This window comes from Acomys russatus, chromosome 3, assembly GCF_903995435.1.
Source record: "Acomys russatus chromosome 3, mAcoRus1.1, whole genome shotgun sequence".
Lineage (NCBI taxonomy): Eukaryota > Metazoa > Chordata > Mammalia > Rodentia > Muridae > Acomys > Acomys russatus.
The window spans coordinates 57,644,232-57,666,023 of NC_067139.1; the positions used below are offsets into that span (position 1 = coordinate 57,644,232).

Consider the following 21,792-nt stretch of genomic DNA (forward strand, 5'->3'; position numbering starts at 1 on the left):
GGGGGAGTGGGGGCAGTGACTAGGGGGACTTGAGGCACACTTGGGGGCAGCCAGCCTGGCTAGTGCTGAAGCATGGCTTTAAAAAGTTCAGGTATGGCTTGCAAAGCCCACAGACTTGGTCCGGGAGAGTTGCATGCAAAGTGAATTTTTGTAAATTGAATCATCATTTTAATGCAGCAGGGGAGCTCACTATTTAAAGGAACCTTTCATGGAATCTTTTCTGTAATGGGAATAATTGGCTCCAGATTGATGCTTTTTTTTTTTCAAATTTGCATTTCTATGCTAGGGTTTCTTAAAGTGGAATATACCTATACCTAGTCTTTGTGTTTATACTATAGGAACTTTTAAAGATTGTAACTATTTTGCACAGGAAGAGAGCGCAGAGGAGTTAAAGACAGGTTAAACTCAGAAAATGACAAATATGGGGCAAGCTGTTCCTCTAGAGCCCATGACAGACATTGCTAATCAATCCCAGCACTCTTCCCAGCTGAGCCTCAAATACACCACAGATGGTTTCTTAAGACAGCACTATAGGCAACCAGAACTAATCAATTGGAGCTGGTTCAAAGGATAAAGCACATTTGCCATTCAGGGTACTGGCTCCGCTTCACCCCTCAAGGCCATGTAAAAATTGCTTTGGATCCCCAGTCCCTAGTCTACTCCTAAAGTGGAATACAAATGGAACATGCACATGTTGGGGTGGACAGACGTAGACATGCTGCAAGCAAGGTAAACCTTGTACACACGTAGGCTAAGGGTAGATTGTCTTTTTGGAGTGTCAATTTAGCTAGATAATTTTCTTGGGAGAAGCTTAAGTGTGAATAGCTAACATTTTTCCAAATATCAAAATAAAACTGGATACATAAAATTATAAGTTAAAAAAAATACACACATACATACATATATATGCACATATATATGTATATGTATCCATATGGAAAGTCACAGTGAAACCCATCAGTGTGTGAAATTAAAAATAATTACAATGTGAGAAAGAATAAAATGAAAAGAGTTTCCAGGGAAGGCCCATGACAGCATGGGTTGTCACTTGCCATGACACCTCCCCTATTGACCTAAGGTGGCTTAGTTCAACCTTGTGACTGAGTTTCTACTCTAGGGAGGTAACAACTACTTTCCAGCTTGGAAAAAAAAAAAAAGCATTTCTTTCCATTGTAATATCTGTGATCTTGTTTTTTAGCCAAGAATGTAATACAAGAGGAAACTGAGAAGGTTCCTTTACTCTTCCTCTCAGTTTGTCCAAATGTTTTTGAGCTCACAGTGTTAGCAGGCGTGGCACACCAGTGTTCATGAACATTCCACGTAGAATTCTGACACTCACCTCACGGATACTTGAGCAGCTGTTACATACCCTAAGAACTCCCAAGGCCAACAGCACATGGTTCCTCTAACAAGTGATTTAAGATTGTGAGTTAAGTTCTGTGCCCTGACAACGGCGTGGCGATGCTGCAGGCCAGCCTTGTCCTCTCCCCTCAGAGATTACAAATGAGTTTCCGGTACACTGCACAAACCATGAATGTGGCCCAAACCCTGTGTTACAACCCCAACCCTATTAGAAGCCAATGTAGAGATGATAACCCGTGCAGAAGGTCTTTAGCTTAACAGGTGGTCTTTAAGCGAAGGGATTTAAAGGGTACATATACACACCCAGATTTCTGTCATTTGCCTGCAGTCACCACACACAGCAGTTAGCAATGAAAATAATTACTTACTCTGAAATGTCAACAGCTTCTTAGAACAGAAAAATACAAATCAAGTTGTTTAGATGAACAAATGCAGAGATATCATTTGTTAATATGAGAAATAAAATGTTTTAATTGCAAAATCCACAGCAGATGAAAGACCCACTTTTTCAGGGTACTCTGCAAGAACCACAAATTATCTTTCGCAAGCACTGCAGCTCATGAGGGGCAATTTAAAAACGCCTCGCAGATTATTTTCAGCTGCTTATTACTGCCATCCTGTTCATGGATTCCCCTGTAAGAATGTCCTTGCATCACAGTGCCAGACTGGAGGAGATGTTGAGGCCAAAACTCATGTTTACTGCTGTTGATTGTTTCAGAGAAAGTCATCTAAAATGTCATGCTTTCATTAAAGGTGGTGTGACATTGTGGTGACAGGCAGGTGATTTTTTTTTTTTTTTTTGCTCTGGCGGGGATCCCCGTTCACAGCTGCTGCAGCTTTCTGCAGTGAGGCATACAGGACAAGGGCATTAAAAAATGGGCAACGATGAGGACCAAGATCTGCTATCAAATCAGAAAAGCTTGCACAGGTAAGGTGGTAGGTACCTCAAGCCCTGTGGGAAGAATCTTGTGCTTACAATGATAAACCGCTAGTGGATCGGGGAGTTATCTCATTTTGCTTTACAAAATTAGAGAGCTGGGAAAAAAAAAAAAAAAAAGAGCCACATCCAGGCTTCCTGCTGAAGGCTCCTGGAAATCAAACCCATTGCTGAAGCTAAGAACCACTGAAGACAGAGTACTTTGTCTCACACTCTAAATATTGAAAGAAGTGGCTAAATTGGTTTCCAGAGTATTCTCTCTGCAACCCATGTTCGTAGTTATACAACAGTCATTTGAAACCTGTGACTCCCTGTGCAGTTCAGGAAATCACTGTGTCCAGGGTAGTAAAAACCCCTCAGTAGATCCACTAAATGCCACTGTCAGAAATTGACAAGACAAGACCTTCCAACCTACAAGGCATCCCTGAGCTGGACTAACTGCAGAACTTCAGGGGTCCATCCTGTTTTCCCTCTTAATGGAAATTTTTCATTTTTTAATGCTCAAATTGCAGGTCTCAAAGAAACCTTTGTCTCACTCAGAGACGACTTTATAGCTCACTGCTTTCTAATTCTTCACAGGGGTATCTGCATTTATTTCCATTCCAAAGACTCTGAATGTTCAGAGTTCTCCTGATGGATAGGCTGTCACCTATAGCCTTGCAGGCCCACTGGGAAGACCCAGAAAACAAATCAAAGAAGCCAGGAAAGGCCTTGAAGAATAGTATGTTTAGGCCTGGAATATTCCAGAACAGTTGCCATCAGCTTCCTTGTCCATCACAGGCTTAAGAGCTCACAACAAACTTATCAGCTGATTCTGGACCATGCCTCAGAATCTTTTTAAATCTGCTTCCCAGATGCAGATCAACTATAGTTGACATAAGGGATTAAAGTTATTTGGTACTTTGATATAGTTCAGTGCCTTTATTTTACAGACAGGAGCTAGAAGCATGAAAAAGAAAAGAAACATGAAAAAGAAAAGAAACTTTCCAAAAGTCACATACACACACATACACACACCAGAGTTCATTGTATCCCTGGTAAACCCAGCTGCAGAAGCATGCAGTTAGCATGAATAACAAACAAATCCCCCAGTACCTTCTGTTCATTGTGCAGTCAGCCACACTATCTAGACTATGACATCATTGTACTAATCACTCAGATAAAGACAATTATAGCATCACCAACAACATTCACGGAGCATGGTGCTGACTAGTTTCATGTCAGCATGACACAAGCTAGTCATTTGGAAAGAGGAACCCTTAATTGCGAAAATGCCCCAATTAGGATTGGCCTGGGGGCATTTTCTAAGGGATGACTAATGTCAGGGGAGGGTGCCCAGCTCACTGTGGGTGGTGCCACTTTTGGAAAGGTAGTCTTGAGTGTTGTAAAAGAAAGCCATTGCAGAAGAAGCCAGTAAGCAGAGTCCTTCCCCGGTCTCTGCTTCAGTTCCTGCCTCAAGTTCCTGCCCTGACTTCCTTCTATGGCAGACTATGTGTGGAACTGTAAGCTGAAGCGAACACTTTCCTTCCCAAGTTGGTCATGGTGTTTTATCACATTAGAAACCTAACCAAGACAAATACCCAGTTTGGTGCCAGGTATCTTCTACGCACATTAATTAATTTTCTATTTGCCTTCTTATAATGCAAACCATGAGTATTTAGTGTTTCATGACACAGAAGCCTAGAAAGCAAATGTCCTAAGGTTATCCCACCAGTAAATGATAGACTAGAAAGTGAAACACAGGTTGTGCTGGCTAGTTTTAAGCTATAGCATGTGAAAGGAGGGAATCTCAATTGAGAAAAATCCAACCATAAGATCAGACAGTGGAGCATTTCTTAGTTAGTTATTGCTAAGGGAGGGCCCAGCCTATTGTGGTGGTGCTATCCCTTGCCTGGTGGTCCTGGGTTCTATAAGGAAGCAGGATGAGCAAGCCAGTAGTCAGCAGTCCTCCACGGCCTCTGCAGCATCTCCTGCCTTCAGGTTCCTGCACTGACTTCCTTCAAGAAGGGATTATAATGTGGAAATATAAGCCAAACAAACCTTTCCCCTACCCAATTTGCTCTGGTTGTGATATTTCATCACAGAGCTAGAAATCTTAAGACACAAATCTTCCCAAAAAACCGATGTGCTTTTTGAGACCGAACACGTCTTTTTGTCATTGTTTGCTTTGACGTCTCAATTTTTTCAATTAATACTTTTGGCTAGCATACAAAATAACAGGTTTTGTTATAACATGCATGTGTATCACTGTAGTTTATTCATACTCATTCCCCTGGACCCTCTTCTGCCCTCCCTCCTCACTCCTGATGGTTAGCTTCCTTCTGCTTTTATGTTTCATATGTATATATGCATGCTGGCACGTATGTTGGACCAAGACTTTTCACATGAAAGAAGCATGCTATTCATCATTTCCCCATTATCCTCGTATTCCTTTACCCTTTTTTTTTGCTAATGCATGGGCTATGCTTAAAAAAAAAAAGATTTGGGCTTTTGCTTCCGAGGAAATCGGGATGTCAACAGAGTTTTGAATGAATGGGACATGTGATGTTATTTGTCTTGTCACATGGTTGCTGTGGCTCCTGATGGGCTTAGACAAAAAGAGAAGGCGTTCTGAGAAGACAGGGGAGTCAGAGGAAAGACTGCTATGACTATCACGGGCCACGCCCCGCGTAGGCTGTGTGAAAAGAGTGGTCATGATGGCGATAGTTGGGTAGGAAGAAAAGAGTATTCAAATGATTTCAGGCACCAGTGAGATGGCCCATGACTGCCACTAAGCCTGAGGACCAGAGTCTCATTGCTGGGACTCACGTGGTGGAAGTTGCCCTCTGCCCTCGGCATGAATGTTGTAGTTGTGGCATATACACTGCCCTACATGTAAATAAATAAATAAATAAATAAATAAATAAATAAATAAATAAGAATAGAATTCAAAGGAGGAGTAACTTGATATCCTGATTCAAATCAACCTCTAAAGTAATTAAAATGGGATATTTAAAACAACTAGAAGTTAGGTAATTAGGAATTCTTATTTTTTATATGCAGTAATATGTCATCTGATACAAAGAAATCTCTGTCCTTTAAAGGTATAGCCTGAGATCTTGTGAGGAAATTGTGTTATGACCACAATTTGGTTTAAAATAAACCAGGGGGTGCAGCAGGGGGTTGGGGCATGGAGAAAATGAATTAAGGGCAGGCCTGGCGGGGGTCATTACCAATGTCTGGGTGGTGGAGAGGACACGGATGGAGAACTCTGGGTTCTCTGTCATTTACAAGCTGGAGAAATGAGTGAGTCTGCCTAGGAAAACTGAAGACTGAGAGCAAGGGAGGCCACAAGAAAAAAAAAAAAAAAAAAAAAAAAAAGGATCACTCAAGGTCCATGTGGGATTCTCTAATGCAGGGACATCGCTGGGAAATGTTTTTCTGTGAACAAAACCTGACTGCTGTGGGTTGTAAAATGAATTGGAAAGAGCATGAGAGAGGAATGTGCAGCATAAAAGGACTGGTAATATATATCATAAATAAAACGATACAACTGCAAACTGATTTTGGCTTAAGTCTGACTAGTTCAGCTGAATTCAGGAAGGTGAATTCAGAAAGGCAGAGGGCTTGTGCCCATATCCTATCCTATGCTTCCACTCCGAAATTTCTTCTGATTATTAAGTAAGATGATACGCTCTCATCTTCCATGTGCTGGGCCATATGTCATAGCATATTGTAACCTTGAAGTATGGATGGCAGGCAGACTTTGATCTTGACATCAATTGAGTCTGCTTACCCAGAAGAGACTCCAAGAACTGGCAATGAGCCTCTGGGAACAAAAGGCTGGGACCAATACTATCCCTTTCTAGTCACATGCTGTCCAGTGTTCACTCCATTGGCAACAGGGTCCACAGACCAAGTGTCAAGGCACCCATGCTTCTTCCCTAGACTCTCTTCACCACTGTCCAACTCTTAGCAGGAAAGGAGTTAGGCTTAGCCTCCTTGATCCCCCTGACTCCTTCTCTTAGCATGAGCACCATATAGTCTCATCTTTACAGACACCAAAATCCCAACAAGGCCCTTAGAAGATCTGCTTGGATAAAGGTAGTAAAACAAACCCCTCAGTCTTTTATGAGCCATGTTGGTGAAAAGGATAGAAGGAAACAAAAAATCCCATAAACTTGTATCCACCCAAGCGTTCGCGGGCATTTCCAGTGCCGCTCCAAGCTTCGTGCTGAGTGCACGGTTCCGAGGCTTGTGAAACAGACCGATGCTCAAGTCAGTTGCTGTCCCTGTTGGGACTAACAGTGAGAATCCATGCTTTTAGGAAGTTTAGGACTTTTGGTTAGGATTTCTGTATTGCCACACCCAACCAGGTGCAGCTGATGGACAACTTCTGATGCGTGAAACTCTTAGGTCAACATTTACACACATAAATATCCCGATGTCGCCTCGTTTCCATAAAAACATGATGAAATAGGTGAGTGAAGACGTGACTTTTGTTTTAAATAGGCCGTGTGACATTTTCATCCGATTAAAGGGTTAGCAAGATTTTTTTGGAAAGAGCCAGGTAGTTTTGTGTTGTGCTCCATATGTTTTCTGCCCCAATACCTAGCTTTTCTATTTTGTTAGAAAGGTATCTGCAGATCAAAGAGGCGTGGCTGCATACAAACACACAACCTTACTTACTAAACACAGGCACCAGATAGCCCACAAGACACTTAGTTCTCAATAATGTAAAAGGCGCATACAACACAGCAAAAAGGCAGATCACTACAATTTAAATACAGGCAAAGGCTTTAAATAGACATCTCTCTAGAAAAGATGCACCAATGACCCCAAACCACATGAACAGATGGATGCTCAATATTGGTTAGTAGGGATATGCAGATCCATTCATATCTATCAATGTGGTTAAAAATAAAAAAGAAAGATCACTAGATGTTGGTGAAGAGATGGAGAGATCAGAATTCTTATGCACTGCTGATAGGATACTAAACTAATCACAGCTCAGAATGGGTTTTCAACTCTGCAAAATAGTAAATGAGGAGTTACATATGATGCAATTCTGCTTTTTGGTACCTTCTCAAAAGGAATAAAAACATGTCTACAAGATAACTTGTAAATGCATGTCCATAACAATATTACTAATAGGCAAAGGCTGGAATAATCCAAATATCTCTGACTTAGGAATGTATACATAAACCGTGTTCACATAATAGAATATTATTTAGCAATAGAAAAGATGAAGTACTAATTCCTGATATACTATGGTCCTGGAAAACATTGTATTAAGTGAATAAAGCCAGTCACAAAGGCTGATATATCATTCCATTGATCAGAAATGCCCCCAAATATGTAAACCCATTGATAAAGCAGAACAGTTGTCCTAGGGATGAGGAGAAGTACCAAGAAAGAGGAGGTGATGTCAGTTGGGTTCTTTCAGGGTACAGAACAAGTTTTAAAATTGGATTGTGGTGACGGATAAAGGAGTGAACTTTACAAAACATGAAAGATGGTAGCAGTAAAACTATAAGAAAAGATTAAAAGTAAATAAAATCAAGTGGCAAGACTATAGAATTGGTTCTTCTGGATGCCACTTTCCAACCTCTCTGGTCAAAAACAGTAAGAATAAAAATGCCTGTTTCAGTATTTTATTCTGAAATGTTAAGACAATGTAATGAAGGTCTGGTGGGGGAGGGAGGAAGGGAAAGAGAGGGAGGACACTCCGCAGTTGAGAGCACTTCCTGAGAGTGCTCTTAACCTCCAAGCCATGAGTTGTTTGGGGGTAGTTTGGATATAAGGAAAAGCCAAAACTCTGAAATCTGCAAGTCTAACTTGCCAGAAGTATAAACACATTGCATCCAGTGAACACCTAAAGCCAGGTGACAGTGCCACCCACACAGCTCCACAGAGAATGAAGGAACAGGGTGACCATGCAGGTTGACACACTCCTGAGGGGACAGGGAGTCAGTTGTGCCTGTACCCACTTTATAGAAACAGAGACAAGCTGTGATAACAAAGGGGAACTTTAGGGAGGGAATAAGACACGATACCTCTTGAATGGAGCTGTCATCTAAATCTTAACTTTTACAGGTCTTACTTCCCCCATAGTGACAATAAACTTAACACTTCCGGCAAAAAAAAAAAAAAAAAAAAAAGCACTTCCTGCTCCAGCAGAAGACCAAGGTTCCGTTCCCATTACCCATAAGAAGCCTCACAAACATGTGTAACTACAGTTCCAATGGATCTGAAGCCCTCTTTTGTCCTCTGAGGGTCCAGGGTATACACATGGTGCAATACATACATGCAGACAGTTATATGTATAAAATTTAAACAGATGATGATAATAATAAATATAATTAAATTATAATAAGATGCTACCAGGTGAGATTTCATAGAGAACCAACACCTGGCAGGAAGGCTCAAACTATAAGAAATCTAACCGTGGCACTGTATACCTTGATTTACATGTGTAAACCATTTGGTGGCCTGATTTGCTAACTCGGAGCCTGTGAGCCACAAGAACCTGGCACCCTGGGTGTGCTGCCGCTGCATTCTGAGTGGATGGTATATTCGTCTTCTGGTAAAGTTTTTAAAGTGCCCCATATTTGACCCTGTCCCCTGGATGGGGAGGCCTGGTGGCACTCAGAGGAAGGATAGCAGGCTACCAAGAAGAGACTTGATACCCTATGAGCATATACAGGGGGAGGAAGTCCCCCTCAGTCACAGTCATACGGGAGGGGAGTAAGGGAAAAATGGGAGGGAGGGAGGAATGGGAGGATACAAGGGATGGGATAACAATTGAGATGTAATATGAATAAATTAATAAAATATATTAAAAAAATAAAGTGTCCCAACGTCATGGGAGTAGTACCCTAGAGAGTTAGCACAGAGGATCTGTTTTCCCTGGTATTGGGATATTTTTACTTCTAGAGTGTTCCCTTACTTTTAGAGTGGTAACCCTGAGCACACCCTCCGTACAGCATGGGCTTCTCCCTTGCAGAGCAGCTGTTCTGGTGGACAGTCCTGAGTCTGAAATTCTCTTGCAGATGGTAAGTACAACATAATCTCCCCCTGCATCTCTAGTCCATTTCCACGAAGTTTGCTTTTGTCAGCCTACTGCTTAGACCACGCCCTGCCCCCCTTGCCCAACACAAAATGCTCCACCTTTAAGCTGGTAATGTAGAGCAAAGACATGCTGTGAGTTTCTGTCTCCTGGGCTACCTACTCACACACCTGTGAGTCCTCCCCTTAAGAATCCAGTAAATGCCTTCAAACTGTCCCTGAGTGCCAATCAGAGATGTGCACACAAATAGGGAAGTCTACCCCCAGATTGATTCAGATCCTTGGAGAGGGGAGTTGTCTCTTCCTGAAGCACTCTTCCCACAGAGCTTTGCCTGCTGGGCACATCTGAACATTCAGGCTTCCACTCCAGTCTCTCCCTGGCCACCTCATAGCTAAGAGGCCTCACCCTTACCACTACCCATACACGCATGCGTGTGAGTGGCTTTCTCCTCTTTGCCACTGACAATCACTTTCTCTCTTTGCCTTGCTCTGTTTCCTAAAGAGTGTTTTCCTTACTTCCCTCCTTCCTTCCATCATTCCTTCTCTTGCCTCCTTACATCCCTGCAGTATTTAATGGTTTTCTATCCCCAGTACTAAGGGAAGCTCTCCTGTGGCTGCAGTTTTCTTACAGGGTAGAAGAGCGACTGAATAGAAGGATTCTATCTTGGGGAGATATATGCCCTCAGCCTCTGAGCACATTGCTACATCAGCTCGCATTCTTCTGGTTCATTCCTCATTGCCTTTTGGAGGACTTGCTCACCCATGCATCTTCAGTGCCAGGTACCATCAGGAACAAAGTGTATACCTATTAAGAGGTTTAATGATGGAGCTCATTTTAACCCAGTGCTCCTATCTCAACACTACTGTCATTGTGAACCAGATCATTCTTTGTTCCTGGTCAGTGGGTAATTTGTGCTTTTGGATGCTTGGTACCATTCTTGCCCTTCACCTAGGAAATGCCAGTAGTGCCTTTGAACCCATTGCAGCAATCTCTCTCTCTCTCTCTCTCTCTCTCTCTCTCTCTCTCTCTCTCTCTCTCTTTCTCACACACACACACACACACACACACACACACACACACACACTTGTATGGCAGATGTATGTGCATACATACACACATATATACATATATATACATACACACATATATTGTATATGTGTGTATGTATGTGTGTGTATGTGTGTGTATGTGTGTGTATGTATGTATGTATGTGTGTATGTATGTATGTATGTGTGTGTATGTATGTATGTGTGTGTATGTGTGTATGTATGTATGTGTGTGTATGTATGTATGTATGTATGTATGTATGTATGTATGTATGTATTTGCTAGCTTGAGGGGGCAGAGGTCAAATTTGGATATCATTCCTCAGGCACCATCCTCCTTGTTCTTTCGAGACAGGGTCACCCATTGGTCTGAATCTAGTGACCAGGATGGCATGGCTGGCGAGAGAGCCCTGGGGTTCCTCCTGTCCCTGTTTTTCTAGTAAGTGGGATTACTCGCACATGCTAACCATATCTGGGTTCTACAGATCAAACTCATTTTTTCACTCTTTACTGACTGAGCTATCTCTCAGCTCCTAATAAATATTTCATTTTTTTTAAATGATAAAAACACTTCCTTTGGTGGGATTTCATAAACCAGAAGTTTATCTATGCCAGGCTTGACCCTGAATTCCTGAGATGCTAGTTAACTCACTGTGAGATTCCACCAAAGGAATGAGGTCAAGTTGGATGTTTGCTTGCAAGGTTTTGGAAACATTATTCACACAGCTCTAAAGAGGACTCATATTACACACTACACTTAGTTTAAATAGCACTTACCTGACAATAGCTAATGGTTCATGATGCTAATCAATCACTTTCCTAATTAGCTGTTTAAAATGAAATCTTCCCCTTCATTACACTGCCTTGAATTATGCAAATGAAGCCACATAGCCCACATTTTAAAATTTTCCTTGTGAATGGATCTAATGCAACCCGTTTCCCTTGCTGAAGAGCAAGCTTCAGGGTCAGGACCTCCTTTAAAATCTCCTCAAATCACTGAACTTTACAGTTTCAAAACACTGAATTTGGGACATGTCATACCTCAACAAAACTATTGTTTTAAAAAGTTACAATATAATAATTTAATGATCTAATGTCTAGGTTTTTATGATGACCAGATTAGCTACCAGTCTAATATTCATAATAAAGACTAGAAATGTCAATAAAGAGATAACTTTTTGGTTTGTATATGTCATTAGGATGCAACCGCAAGTAATTTTTTTATCCTTAAAATAGTCACATCATTTGGGATAGTGTTATGGTGTGGACTTGAGTTTTGCCAATAAGAATCTCAAGTTTTAGTTATGTACAGTGGGTCTCTTATCTGGCCAACAGATTCTGTATGGCAAGTAGCAATGAAGCCCATATCCCTAGGATAACGTCTTCAGACAACATCAAGCACATATATTCCATGTATCAGCCCTAAAAAAATAACTGGGAGAGTTCTTGCTTATGGGGAGTTCACAAGTATTTAAGAAGCCCAGTGCAACACAGTTAAGACCGACATTCAATTTTTGCTATGTTAAAAGGTACATTTCAGAACAAATGCTAATAATTCTGAATTAATTTAGTACTGTTTTTAAAAAGTCAGAAGTCCAGGCTGAAGAGATAGTTTATCAGGGAAGCTGATGGCCCTGCAAGTATGAGGACTTAGGGTTTGATTCTTCAGAATCTCTGTAGAAGTTGTATGGGGGTAGCAGATAAAAGAGTCCCTGGAGAGGGCTGACTAGCTAACCAGCCAAAACAACAAGCAGCCAAGGCTCAGCAGAAGAGCCCACCTCTGTATACAGTAGAGAGTGAGCAAAGAAGGCAGCTGACACCAACCTCAGGCCTCCACACAAGTGCATGCACACATGCATCTGCACACATGCCCCACGCCAGCACAGACACATGTAATACCTCCTTTTCCGGAAATCTGAACAAGAGCTGAGGTTAGATATTTTGCATTTGTCAGAGTCTAGCAGGTGAGTTGAAAGGCAGGACAAGCCATTCAAGGAGAAGCAGTCCCTTTCACCACCCAGTGTCCTCCCCCCCCCCACACACACACACCATGCATGCTTTACCCTCTCTGGGCATTTCCACCCTGTATGACAGAAACAGTACCTCTGAGAAAGGCTTGCCTTCCCTACTGACAGCCCAGTGGAGAATCACAACCATGGTCTAGGTAACTTATGGCTCCTAAGTTGGCAAATAAGTAAGTTAGGGCGAAGCAGGTTTCCATGAGCTTAATTCAATTTATAATAGTTCATCAAGGTCCCTCCACCATGGTCTAAACACTCATCTGGCTATGGTTTGGGGTACAGAAAGGAAAAACCACACAACTCGTGACCCCTAGAACCTTCCAGACAATCATTCAACTCTTTAATTCACTAGCCTTATACAGACATGGCTTTTAAATTTTTTATTTGTTATTACTGTGATGTGGTGTGTGTGTCAGGGGGTGTTGATTGAACTTGGGTTGTATAGCTGAATGGGATGTTCTCACAGGCTGAGCCCTTTCTCTCACTCTAGACACAACTTTAAAATTGTTGCTATTGTATGCACCAGGTTAGAAGGAAAGGAAAGTCAATATGGAACCAGTTGTTATTAAGTGATAGGTCAAGTGTCTGGCAAAAACAGGAGTTGTGTTGTATGGGAAGAAAGAAAGAAAGAAAGAAAGAAAGAAAGAAAGAAAGAAAGAAAGAAAGAAAGAAAGAAACTGTGAAAATGGGCCACTCCTATACATCCTGGCATTTTTATATTTCTTCATATTGAGGTATTTTCTTCTTTGTTCTTTTATGTTATCCCCAAAATAAAAATAAGGCAAGGAGCTAATAATAATACTCTCGATTCTGTGTTAGAGCCCCCGCTGACCCGTGGCCATGAACCAAACAAACTACAAGATGAGTGGCAAATTCGAGCTGACCTTACATTCCAAGGTTTGTAGTTCCAATCACAAGAGAAAAATGGATTAGCGACTTGACACACACAGGAGTTTCAGAGGTTCTAGAATCTAGAGAGACTGGGAAGGCCCTGCCATGTCTTCCATTGCCCTGGGAAAGCAATTAAGTAAAAGACGCACACTGCTGGCAGCTGTAGAGTTGGCAGAGTCCTCAAGGGGAGGCTGGGAAGCACTGTCAGAGGGGGCCGGAAGATGGATGGACCCTGCTTACACACTGACGTTGATGCACAAATGGAATCTGGCCCACTCTGACTGGCCTTTCTTCAAAGGTGTCATTGACAGATTACTATCTAAATGTTTTTGTTTTAAAAAACAAAACAAGAAAGAAGAAAGAAGAAAACCTCTTTCTGCCCCCCAAACTAGCACACAGAGCTAATGAACATGAACGTATCAGGTCAGGCTCTGCACAGGCCAGCCTTTCCAGGGCATCTTTAGGCACTCTCTGCAAAGTTACACATCTTTTCTTTCAGATAAAGTTCAACGGCACACAAGGATTTCATTGAGGCCCCAGATTCCTGCCAGTCGGCTGTGTCCCATCTGCTGTCGAAGGCCTGCTAATGGGGAACAAGCCTGCTCACAAGTTCATCTTCATCTGCCAAAGCAAGACTGCCTCTCCAACTAAACAGGCCCCTTTAGATAGTGCTAAACAGTATCTGACTAATCTGAGGCAAAAACAGAGTGGAATGCTATAGAGGCTCATTGCCCTGTGCCTGACATGAGAGTTGAGACAGAGTCCATGGAAGCCTGGGCATGCTGAAAGCGGCTGTCCTGCTTTGGGAGACAAGAAAGGTTCCCCTGAGGTCAATGCCATCATGGGGCTGTATCCCCAGCAGTCTTCAAGATGAAACACAAGGGAGGCTGTTTTATTTCATGTCTCCCAGACAGAGATGGGGAAAGGTCAGTAGGCACCAACTTTAAAAGGTCCAAACTAAGTACAGCTCCTGGGATGACCTTGTTTCTTGGCTTTGTTCTGCAATTATCTGCTGAACATGAAGACCAGTTGATATGCACTTAGAAGTGACACATAGGAGATGCCTTTCCTATCCCCCAAGGTGAGCTAACCAGTGACCTACCTGTGGTCAATAATAGACCAGCAAACCATTTCCAAAAGATATGCTCTCTGTTAACTTACATACACAGTTTCTAGACAAGGCCATACTTACTTACAAAACAGCAAGCAGAAGTTGCTGGGATAGGTGACTTCAAAAAAGGCTTGCCCTTTATAATCACTGAATAAGAGACCCACCAAAAGGGTTTTAAAGAGAAATTTTGAACCAGAGAGACTCCTTTGGCCTGACCATGCCTTTGACAGTTGTTGTCTCTGACCCCAACGCCCCCTCCCCCAAGGAGACAAGGTGCTTCCAGAATTAGCTGGCTGGAACAGCCCAGAGGTAAGCAAGTCTGACCTTCTTTAGGCAAAAATAAATCTTGCTGAGTTAAATGATCCTGTCTCCTACTTTCCTCAAGGAACATGAGACATTAAGTGACAGTACTGAAGACAGCAGCCATGAATCCTCAAAGCCCATATCTGCTGGTTGATTAATTGTAGGTCTATCTAGTTCAAGATAAGCTGCAGGTCAAATACATAAGACTGTCTTTCTTGTCATATGCAATAACCCAAGGATAACCAGAGTGGCTATCCCCAGATTGTTCAGCCCCTGCTAATATAATTATGATGCACAGGCCCTGTCAGAAATAAAGTAGAGGGAAAAGCAGGGGTTCCCAGCCAAAGAGCTAGCACTTCAGTCAGCTCTGTTCCTCTGCTCCACTCGGCCCCCTTTCCACAAATTATCACAGCAAGCAGAGACACAGACACGTATGTGCAAGGCCACTCTGAAGTACAACTTCATGAGGGAGGCTGCTTCCAAACAAATGACTCCCTTTAGTAAACACAGCGCAGATCAAGAGAGTGCTCAGCACATATCACCTATCCATCAACCGATGGATCCAGAAATAACGTATTAGGAACAGACCATGCACCAGGCATGCTCTTAAGCCTTTACAGGAGAGCTATGGCAGATTCCAGCCCTTCAGTAAAAATGGCACTAACAAAAACTTCCAGCTAGGCATAGGTGATTACTGAGACTCGGATGAGATGAGAACAGAAGAAAGGCCACAGAAAACACTTCCTTGACAGCCCAGGACTTTTATTTTTAGCTTTTCCCTGCTCCCAAACACATCATTTGCACATGTGTCTTGGTCTCTGAGGAGAAAGCCATATTTCAGCTTGTGTGTGTTAATATATATAAAAAAAAAACTAACCTATAATTTCCTTGTATGCTCATCAACATCCTAATTGTATAAAAATGGGCAACCTGGAACCACCTGTAACCAAGCATTCATCTGCTGTCAGGAAAGTCTCACACTACATTTTCCAACTATTTCCCGTAGGCTCAGAGTCAACAGAAACACTGGGAAAGAGTTCTGCTTTTGCATGAAACCCTATAAGCCTCTAGAGCAATGGTTCTCAGCCTTCCTAATGCTGCGACCCTTCAACACATTCCTCACATTGTAGTGACTCCCAACCATAAGATTATCCCATTGCTACCGGGTGTGGTGGTACACACCTTTAATCCCAGCACTCGGGAGGCAGATTGCTGTGAGTTTGAGGACAGCCTGGTCTATAAAGCGAGTCTAGGATAGTCAAGGCTACACAAAGAAACCCTGTCTCAAAAAAACAAACAAAACAAAACAAACAAACAAACAAAACAAAACAAAATATTATTCCATTGCTACTTTATAACTGTTATGATGCTACCGCTATGAATAGTTATATAAATGTATGAGATGCAGGATGGTCTTAGGCCACCCCTGTGAAAGGGTCATTTTACCAAAAGGGGTCTCAAGCCCACAGATTGAGAACTGCTTCATACTAGAACCTTAGTATGAAGGAAATGACATAGAGCCAAAGAAGAAACATTTCATCTCTTTTCCTTTTGACACCTACCTTTTGGAGAGTGATTGTGCTAGCCGAAACAGAAGCCCTGCCTGTATCAAGCTCTTCAACCAAAATCATTGTTTACCTGCCACCACAGGAGATTTCCGCTCATCCAGGAGCTGGATGGAGGTACTTGCTGTCACCACATTGCTTTTGTTGACTGCTCCTATAGAAAGAAAACTCACCATAAAAAAAAAAAAAAAAAAAAAAAACCTGAAGAGTTCTACAGAACACGGATACAGAACAATCATACCCGACTGTGGCCATCCACCTGTAAAATGTGCTGGGACTCTGTTCCGAGTCCAGAATGCTCTAGAATGTGGACACTGCCATTGATTCTGGAAGCAACATGATAACTTGCTGCCACCTGCTTGCTCTGGGAGTGTCCAGTTCTTCATATCGACACCTTTGGCTACCATGAAGGTCACAGACTTTGTAACGCACGGTTACGCACAGAGCATGTCTGTGGTCTGATTTATGCTACCTCTGTAGATAAGGCTGCCTGGAATCTAATTCTGAAGTTATAGTAAGTTGGCTGCTGAAACTTAGGTTTGTTATATAAAAGTTGGTCTATAAACTTTAAATTTTAAGGACAGTGTTCTTAGCAAAAACACTTTGAATAGAGAGATAACTAGAATGGACTCTTCATCCACACTCTATCAATGTGATGACAATATAATGCAAATATTGGCTTTCTATTAGTAAAAACAGTCCCAATTTCTATTAACTACAAATTATGAGCACAAATTCTGAATGCCCAGCTCATCTGGTGCCAGCCGCAGAGAAAGGGACTCAATGGGTGTGAGGTGAACTAAATCCATTGCACTGAGAGCCAGGCAAAGCAAACCAAACTGGAAAAAAACTCACACCAAAGCAATTAAAGACTTTTCTCTTAGACTAAATAAAAATAACAGGGTTGTGTCTGAGTAGCCAATGCAAGGAGCTTCACCAAAGTGAACAGTTCCTGGTGGTTATATAGGTTTTTCTTGAATCTAACAAAAATCTAAGTGAAAAGTAGCCAGGAAATCTTTGAAGATTGTACATTATCCATAATTTTACCACAAACAAAGTTAATTTCTTTCATTATACAATCAGATTAAATGTTCAGTAAGAACCTGTTACCAAAACCAATACAAAGACAGTTTTAATTAATCAGAATTATTTTTCCCCAAGCATAATTTATCTAGAAAAACACAGAGAATGACAATGTAATTTGGCAAAAGAGGCTGCCACACCCATGAGAGTATTCATGCAAAGCAGTTTAGGGACACTACAGTCTGTCACAGTGCCAGTCCCAGTATGGTGGACTTAATGACTCTTAGCAGACTCAGAAGGACAGCAAGCTAAGCTAAGTATTATTTCCTGCTATATAGGACCAAGATAAAGGAAGGTAAAATGAGATTAAAATGGTATTGTTCATAGGTTTTAGGTAGAATTAAAGAGTTCACTGTGTCCTGGTTGGCAGGTCAAGCAAGAAAACCCTGTGCAAAGAATCTTGAATGAAGAACTTTAGAACCTGGAAAGCATATATGAGAAACTGCACATGTGCAAGTATTGTATAGGCATGTATGCTCAGAGGCATATAAGCAACAGAACATGTCCAAAAGCCTCACACTAGGAAGGTGCCTACAAGCTATGCTACTGCAAATCCTACCCCATGACTGACATCCCATCTCTCCATTAATGAAGGACTCTTGTATGTGATATGCTCCTCCATAAAGCTCATGGGGTTGAATGCTAGGCCCCTGTGTGAGGGTATTGTTTGAAAAGTTTGTGGAGCCTCGAAGGGTATATCTCTGCTGGAGGAAGTAGGTTGTTTTTGTCAGGGTTGAGCCAGGAACATTTTTAAAAGGTTGACATAACATAGGACATAAGTGGAGCTAGAGAGATGGCTTAGTAGCTAAGAGCACTGGATGCTCTTCCAGAGGGCCTGGGTTCAATTCCCAGCACCCACATGACAGATCACAGCTGTCTGTAACTTCAGTTCAAGGGGATCCGACATCCTCATACAGACAAATAGGCAAAACACCAATGAATGTGAAGTAAAATAAATTTAAAAACAGGCCCTAAAATAAAATAAAACAATGGAGCAAAGTTTCCAGAGCCGATCAAGTTTATAGAACTGGGTCTCATCCTTCTAGAATAATCCATGTAGAATCTGGTACGAACAGAGCACTAAAAGTTCTATAGCCCAAGACAACAATCCAGGGGCAACAGAAGTGCCCAGTGTGTCTTCCATCTAACGCTTGTTAAAATAAGCCAACACTTGGATTTCAGTGTATGTAGGAGGCAAGTAACTAAGTTTATTCACAATTTAAAGCTATAACAATCTTAGTTCTAAGGATCTTATTGGTCACCACACTCTTCAGTAAGGGAGTGAGGCGGATACAAGTTTACAAAGCCTTGGTCAAGCTAGGTGTGTTGACAGACACCTATAATTCTAGAATTTAGGAGGCTAAGGCAAGATAAATGATTGCCTTTAAGATCAAAGCTATCCTGGGCTACATTGTGAGTACTAAGTCAGGCCAGGAAAGCAAGATCTTATGGGAGAGAGGGGAGAAGAGGGAGAGAGAGGAAAGGGAAAGAGAGAGAGGGAGGAGAGGAGGGAGAGGGAGAAGGAGGGGGGAAGAGGGAGGGAGAGGAAGAGAGAGAGAGAGAGAGAGAGAGAGAGAGAGAGAGAGAGAGAGAGAGAGAGAGAGAGGTAGACCGAGGGAGGAACGGAGGGAGGGAAGAAGGGAAGAGGGGGGTGCTAGGTCTTCCTCTCACTTATATGTTTAGATCTTATCATTTTAAATAGGAATTGTGGATGCTGGAAGGGGGCGCAAAGCACAGAATTTTCCAACAAAGGCTGCCTGAACTTTCTTTTACCTGGGGATTGGAAACAAATTGTCTGAGAGGTTTCTAGTTAAATTCCATAGGATGCAAAATATGAAGCCTGCTTCATAAAATGCCCTCTGTACCATTTGGCTGAGGTGACCCTCCACTGTATTGGGGGCTGTCACTTGAGTAGAACAAGGCACTGGCTCAGACACGGCCTAATATTCTGCACTGGCTCTGAAGGCTGAACTTGGCTCCCTTCAGGAGTCATGCAAATTCCCACCTCAGGCAGGCCAACAGAGTAAAAGAGGAAGAGCCCTGACCCACCTGTGCTGAAGGGGATGGAGTAGACGAAGCTCCCTGGAATCTGCTCGGCCGCTCTTCTATACCAGAGTGGGAAATGATCCGCGTTAAAAATGTTCTCTTTGTCTCTGGCCTTCAGAAAGTCCCTGAAAATGAATAAGAAGAGCGCTGTACCAGCCTTTGTCGGGAGAGAACAGGGTTGGGTTTTAGAAGCCCAACTTGCCCTCTTTAGCCCAGTGGAGACCCAAGTCAATGCTATGCACTCTACTTTACTCAAAAAGTATCTCTATAGAGTCTAGTAGTCAGTTTCTGAGAGTGTAAAGCAAATCCACACTATACTACTGTGGCAGGTGTAAGAAAGGTAAACGTGGCCGACTATATTAGGATCTTTGGGTTCTTCTTTGCCTATATTTCTTCTCTCTGAGCACAGAGGATGTCTCCCAGCCCTCTACTGGAAGAGGACCCTCCCCTCTTCCTTCTTGGTCTCCTTGCCCCTTGGTATTTCTTTGTAAGAAGACCATCTATATATATTCTCTTCCCCATAGCATCCTCTCAAAGTCAAAATCATTTTTTTTATTAAGGGCTTATTTTTAAGAGATAACTAATGTGTTGAACTTATGGAGTACAATATAATGTCTTTTTATCTTTGTATCTATTATAGGAAGAGTCAATTTGTAATTGTCATATCTGTCATATACCTACACACACACATACACACACACACACACACACACACACACAATTTGTTGTTTAAGAAAGTATGCTTCTGCAGGGATGGTTTAATATACGGAAATCCATCAATGTAATCCACCATATAAACAAACTGAAAATAAAAAACCACATGATCATCTCCTTGGATGCAGAGAAAGCATTTGATAAAATTCAACACCCATTCATGTTTAAAGTTTTAGAGAGATCGGGGATACAAGGCACTTTCCTCAACATAATAAAGGCTATATACAGCAAGCCAATAGCCAAAATCAAAGTAAATGGTGAGATACTCAAGGAAATTCCTCTCAAATCGGGAACAAGGCAAGGCTGCCCACTCTCTCCATATCTCTTCAATATAGTACTCGAAGTTCTAGCCAGAGCAATAAGACAACAAAAGGAGATCAAGGGTATCCAAATGGGAAAGGAGGAAGTCAAATTATCCCTCTTTGCAGATGATATGATAGTGTACATAAGTGACCCTCAAAACTCCACCAGAGAACTCCTAAAGCTGATAAACACCTTCAGCAAATTGGCTGGATACAAAATTAACTCAAAAAAGTCTGTAGCCTTCCTATACACAAATGACAAGCTTGCAGAGGAAGAAATTAGGAAAACCACACCCTTCACATTAGCCACAAGCAATATAAAATATCTAGGAGTTACCCTAACTAAGCAAGTGAAGGACTTGTATGAAAAAAATTTCAAAACTCTGAAGAAAGAGATTGAAGATGACCTGAGAAGATGGCGTGATCTTCCTTGCTCATGGATCGGGAGAATTAACATAGTAAAAATGGCCATCCTACCAAAAGCAATCTACAGATTCAATGCAATCCCTATCAAAATAACTACACACATTTTTTAAAGACATTGAAAGTTCAATTCTGAACTTCATATGGAAAAACAAAAAACCCAGAATAGCTAAAACAATCTTGTACAATAAAAGATGCTCCGGAGGAATCTCCATACCTGATCTCAAACTGTACTATAAAGCAATAGTACTTAAAACAGCATGGTACTGGCACAGCAACAGGCTGGTTGATCAGTGGAATCGAATCGAAGACCCAGATATGAATCCACACACATATGGTCACTTGATTTTTGACAAAGAAGCCAAATCCATTCAATGGAAAAAGGATAGCATCTTCAACAAATGGTGCTGGTCTAAGTGGAGGTCTATGTGTAAAAAAATGAAACTGGACCCATATTTGTCACCTTGCACAAAACTCAAATCCAAGTGGATTAAAGACCTCAACATAAAACCAGAGACACTAAGCCACTTAGAAGAAAAAGTGGGAAAGAGCCTGGAACATATTGGCACAGGAGACAACTTCCTGAACAGAACACCAACGGCCCAGGCCTTAATGTCAACCATTAATAAATGGGACCTCATGAGGCTGAGAAGCTTCTGTAAGGCAGGTGACACTGTCAAGAGAACAAAGCGACAGCCTACAGACTGGGAAAAAATCTTCACCAACCCTACATCTGACAAAGGTCTAATATCCAAAATATATAAAGAACTCAAGAAATTAAACACCACCAAACCGAATAACCCAATTGAGAAATGGGGCTTGGAACTAAACAGAGAATTCTCAACAGAGGAGTATCAAATGGCTGAGAAGCACTTAAAGAAATGCTCAACCTCCTTAGTCATCAGGGAAATGCAAATCAAAACAACTCTGAGATTCCATCT

The 21,792-nt window shown here is 41.9% G+C and overlaps 1 protein-coding gene across 1 annotated transcript in view; it reads right to left on the reverse strand.

The window, feature by feature from the left end:
• The window catches only part of Cacna2d3 (calcium voltage-gated channel auxiliary subunit alpha2delta 3), an 811,541-nt gene that overhangs the window by 129,024 nt on the left and 660,725 nt on the right, over window positions 1-21,792 (reverse strand). The window contains exons 26-27 of the mRNA XM_051140839.1: window positions 19,416-19,537; window positions 16,357-16,437 (exon numbers count right to left, since the gene is read on the reverse strand). Coding sequence (XP_050996796.1) covers window positions 16,357-16,437; window positions 19,416-19,537 — 203 coding nt within the window. The remainder of the gene's footprint in view (window positions 1-16,356; window positions 16,438-19,415; window positions 19,538-21,792) is intronic.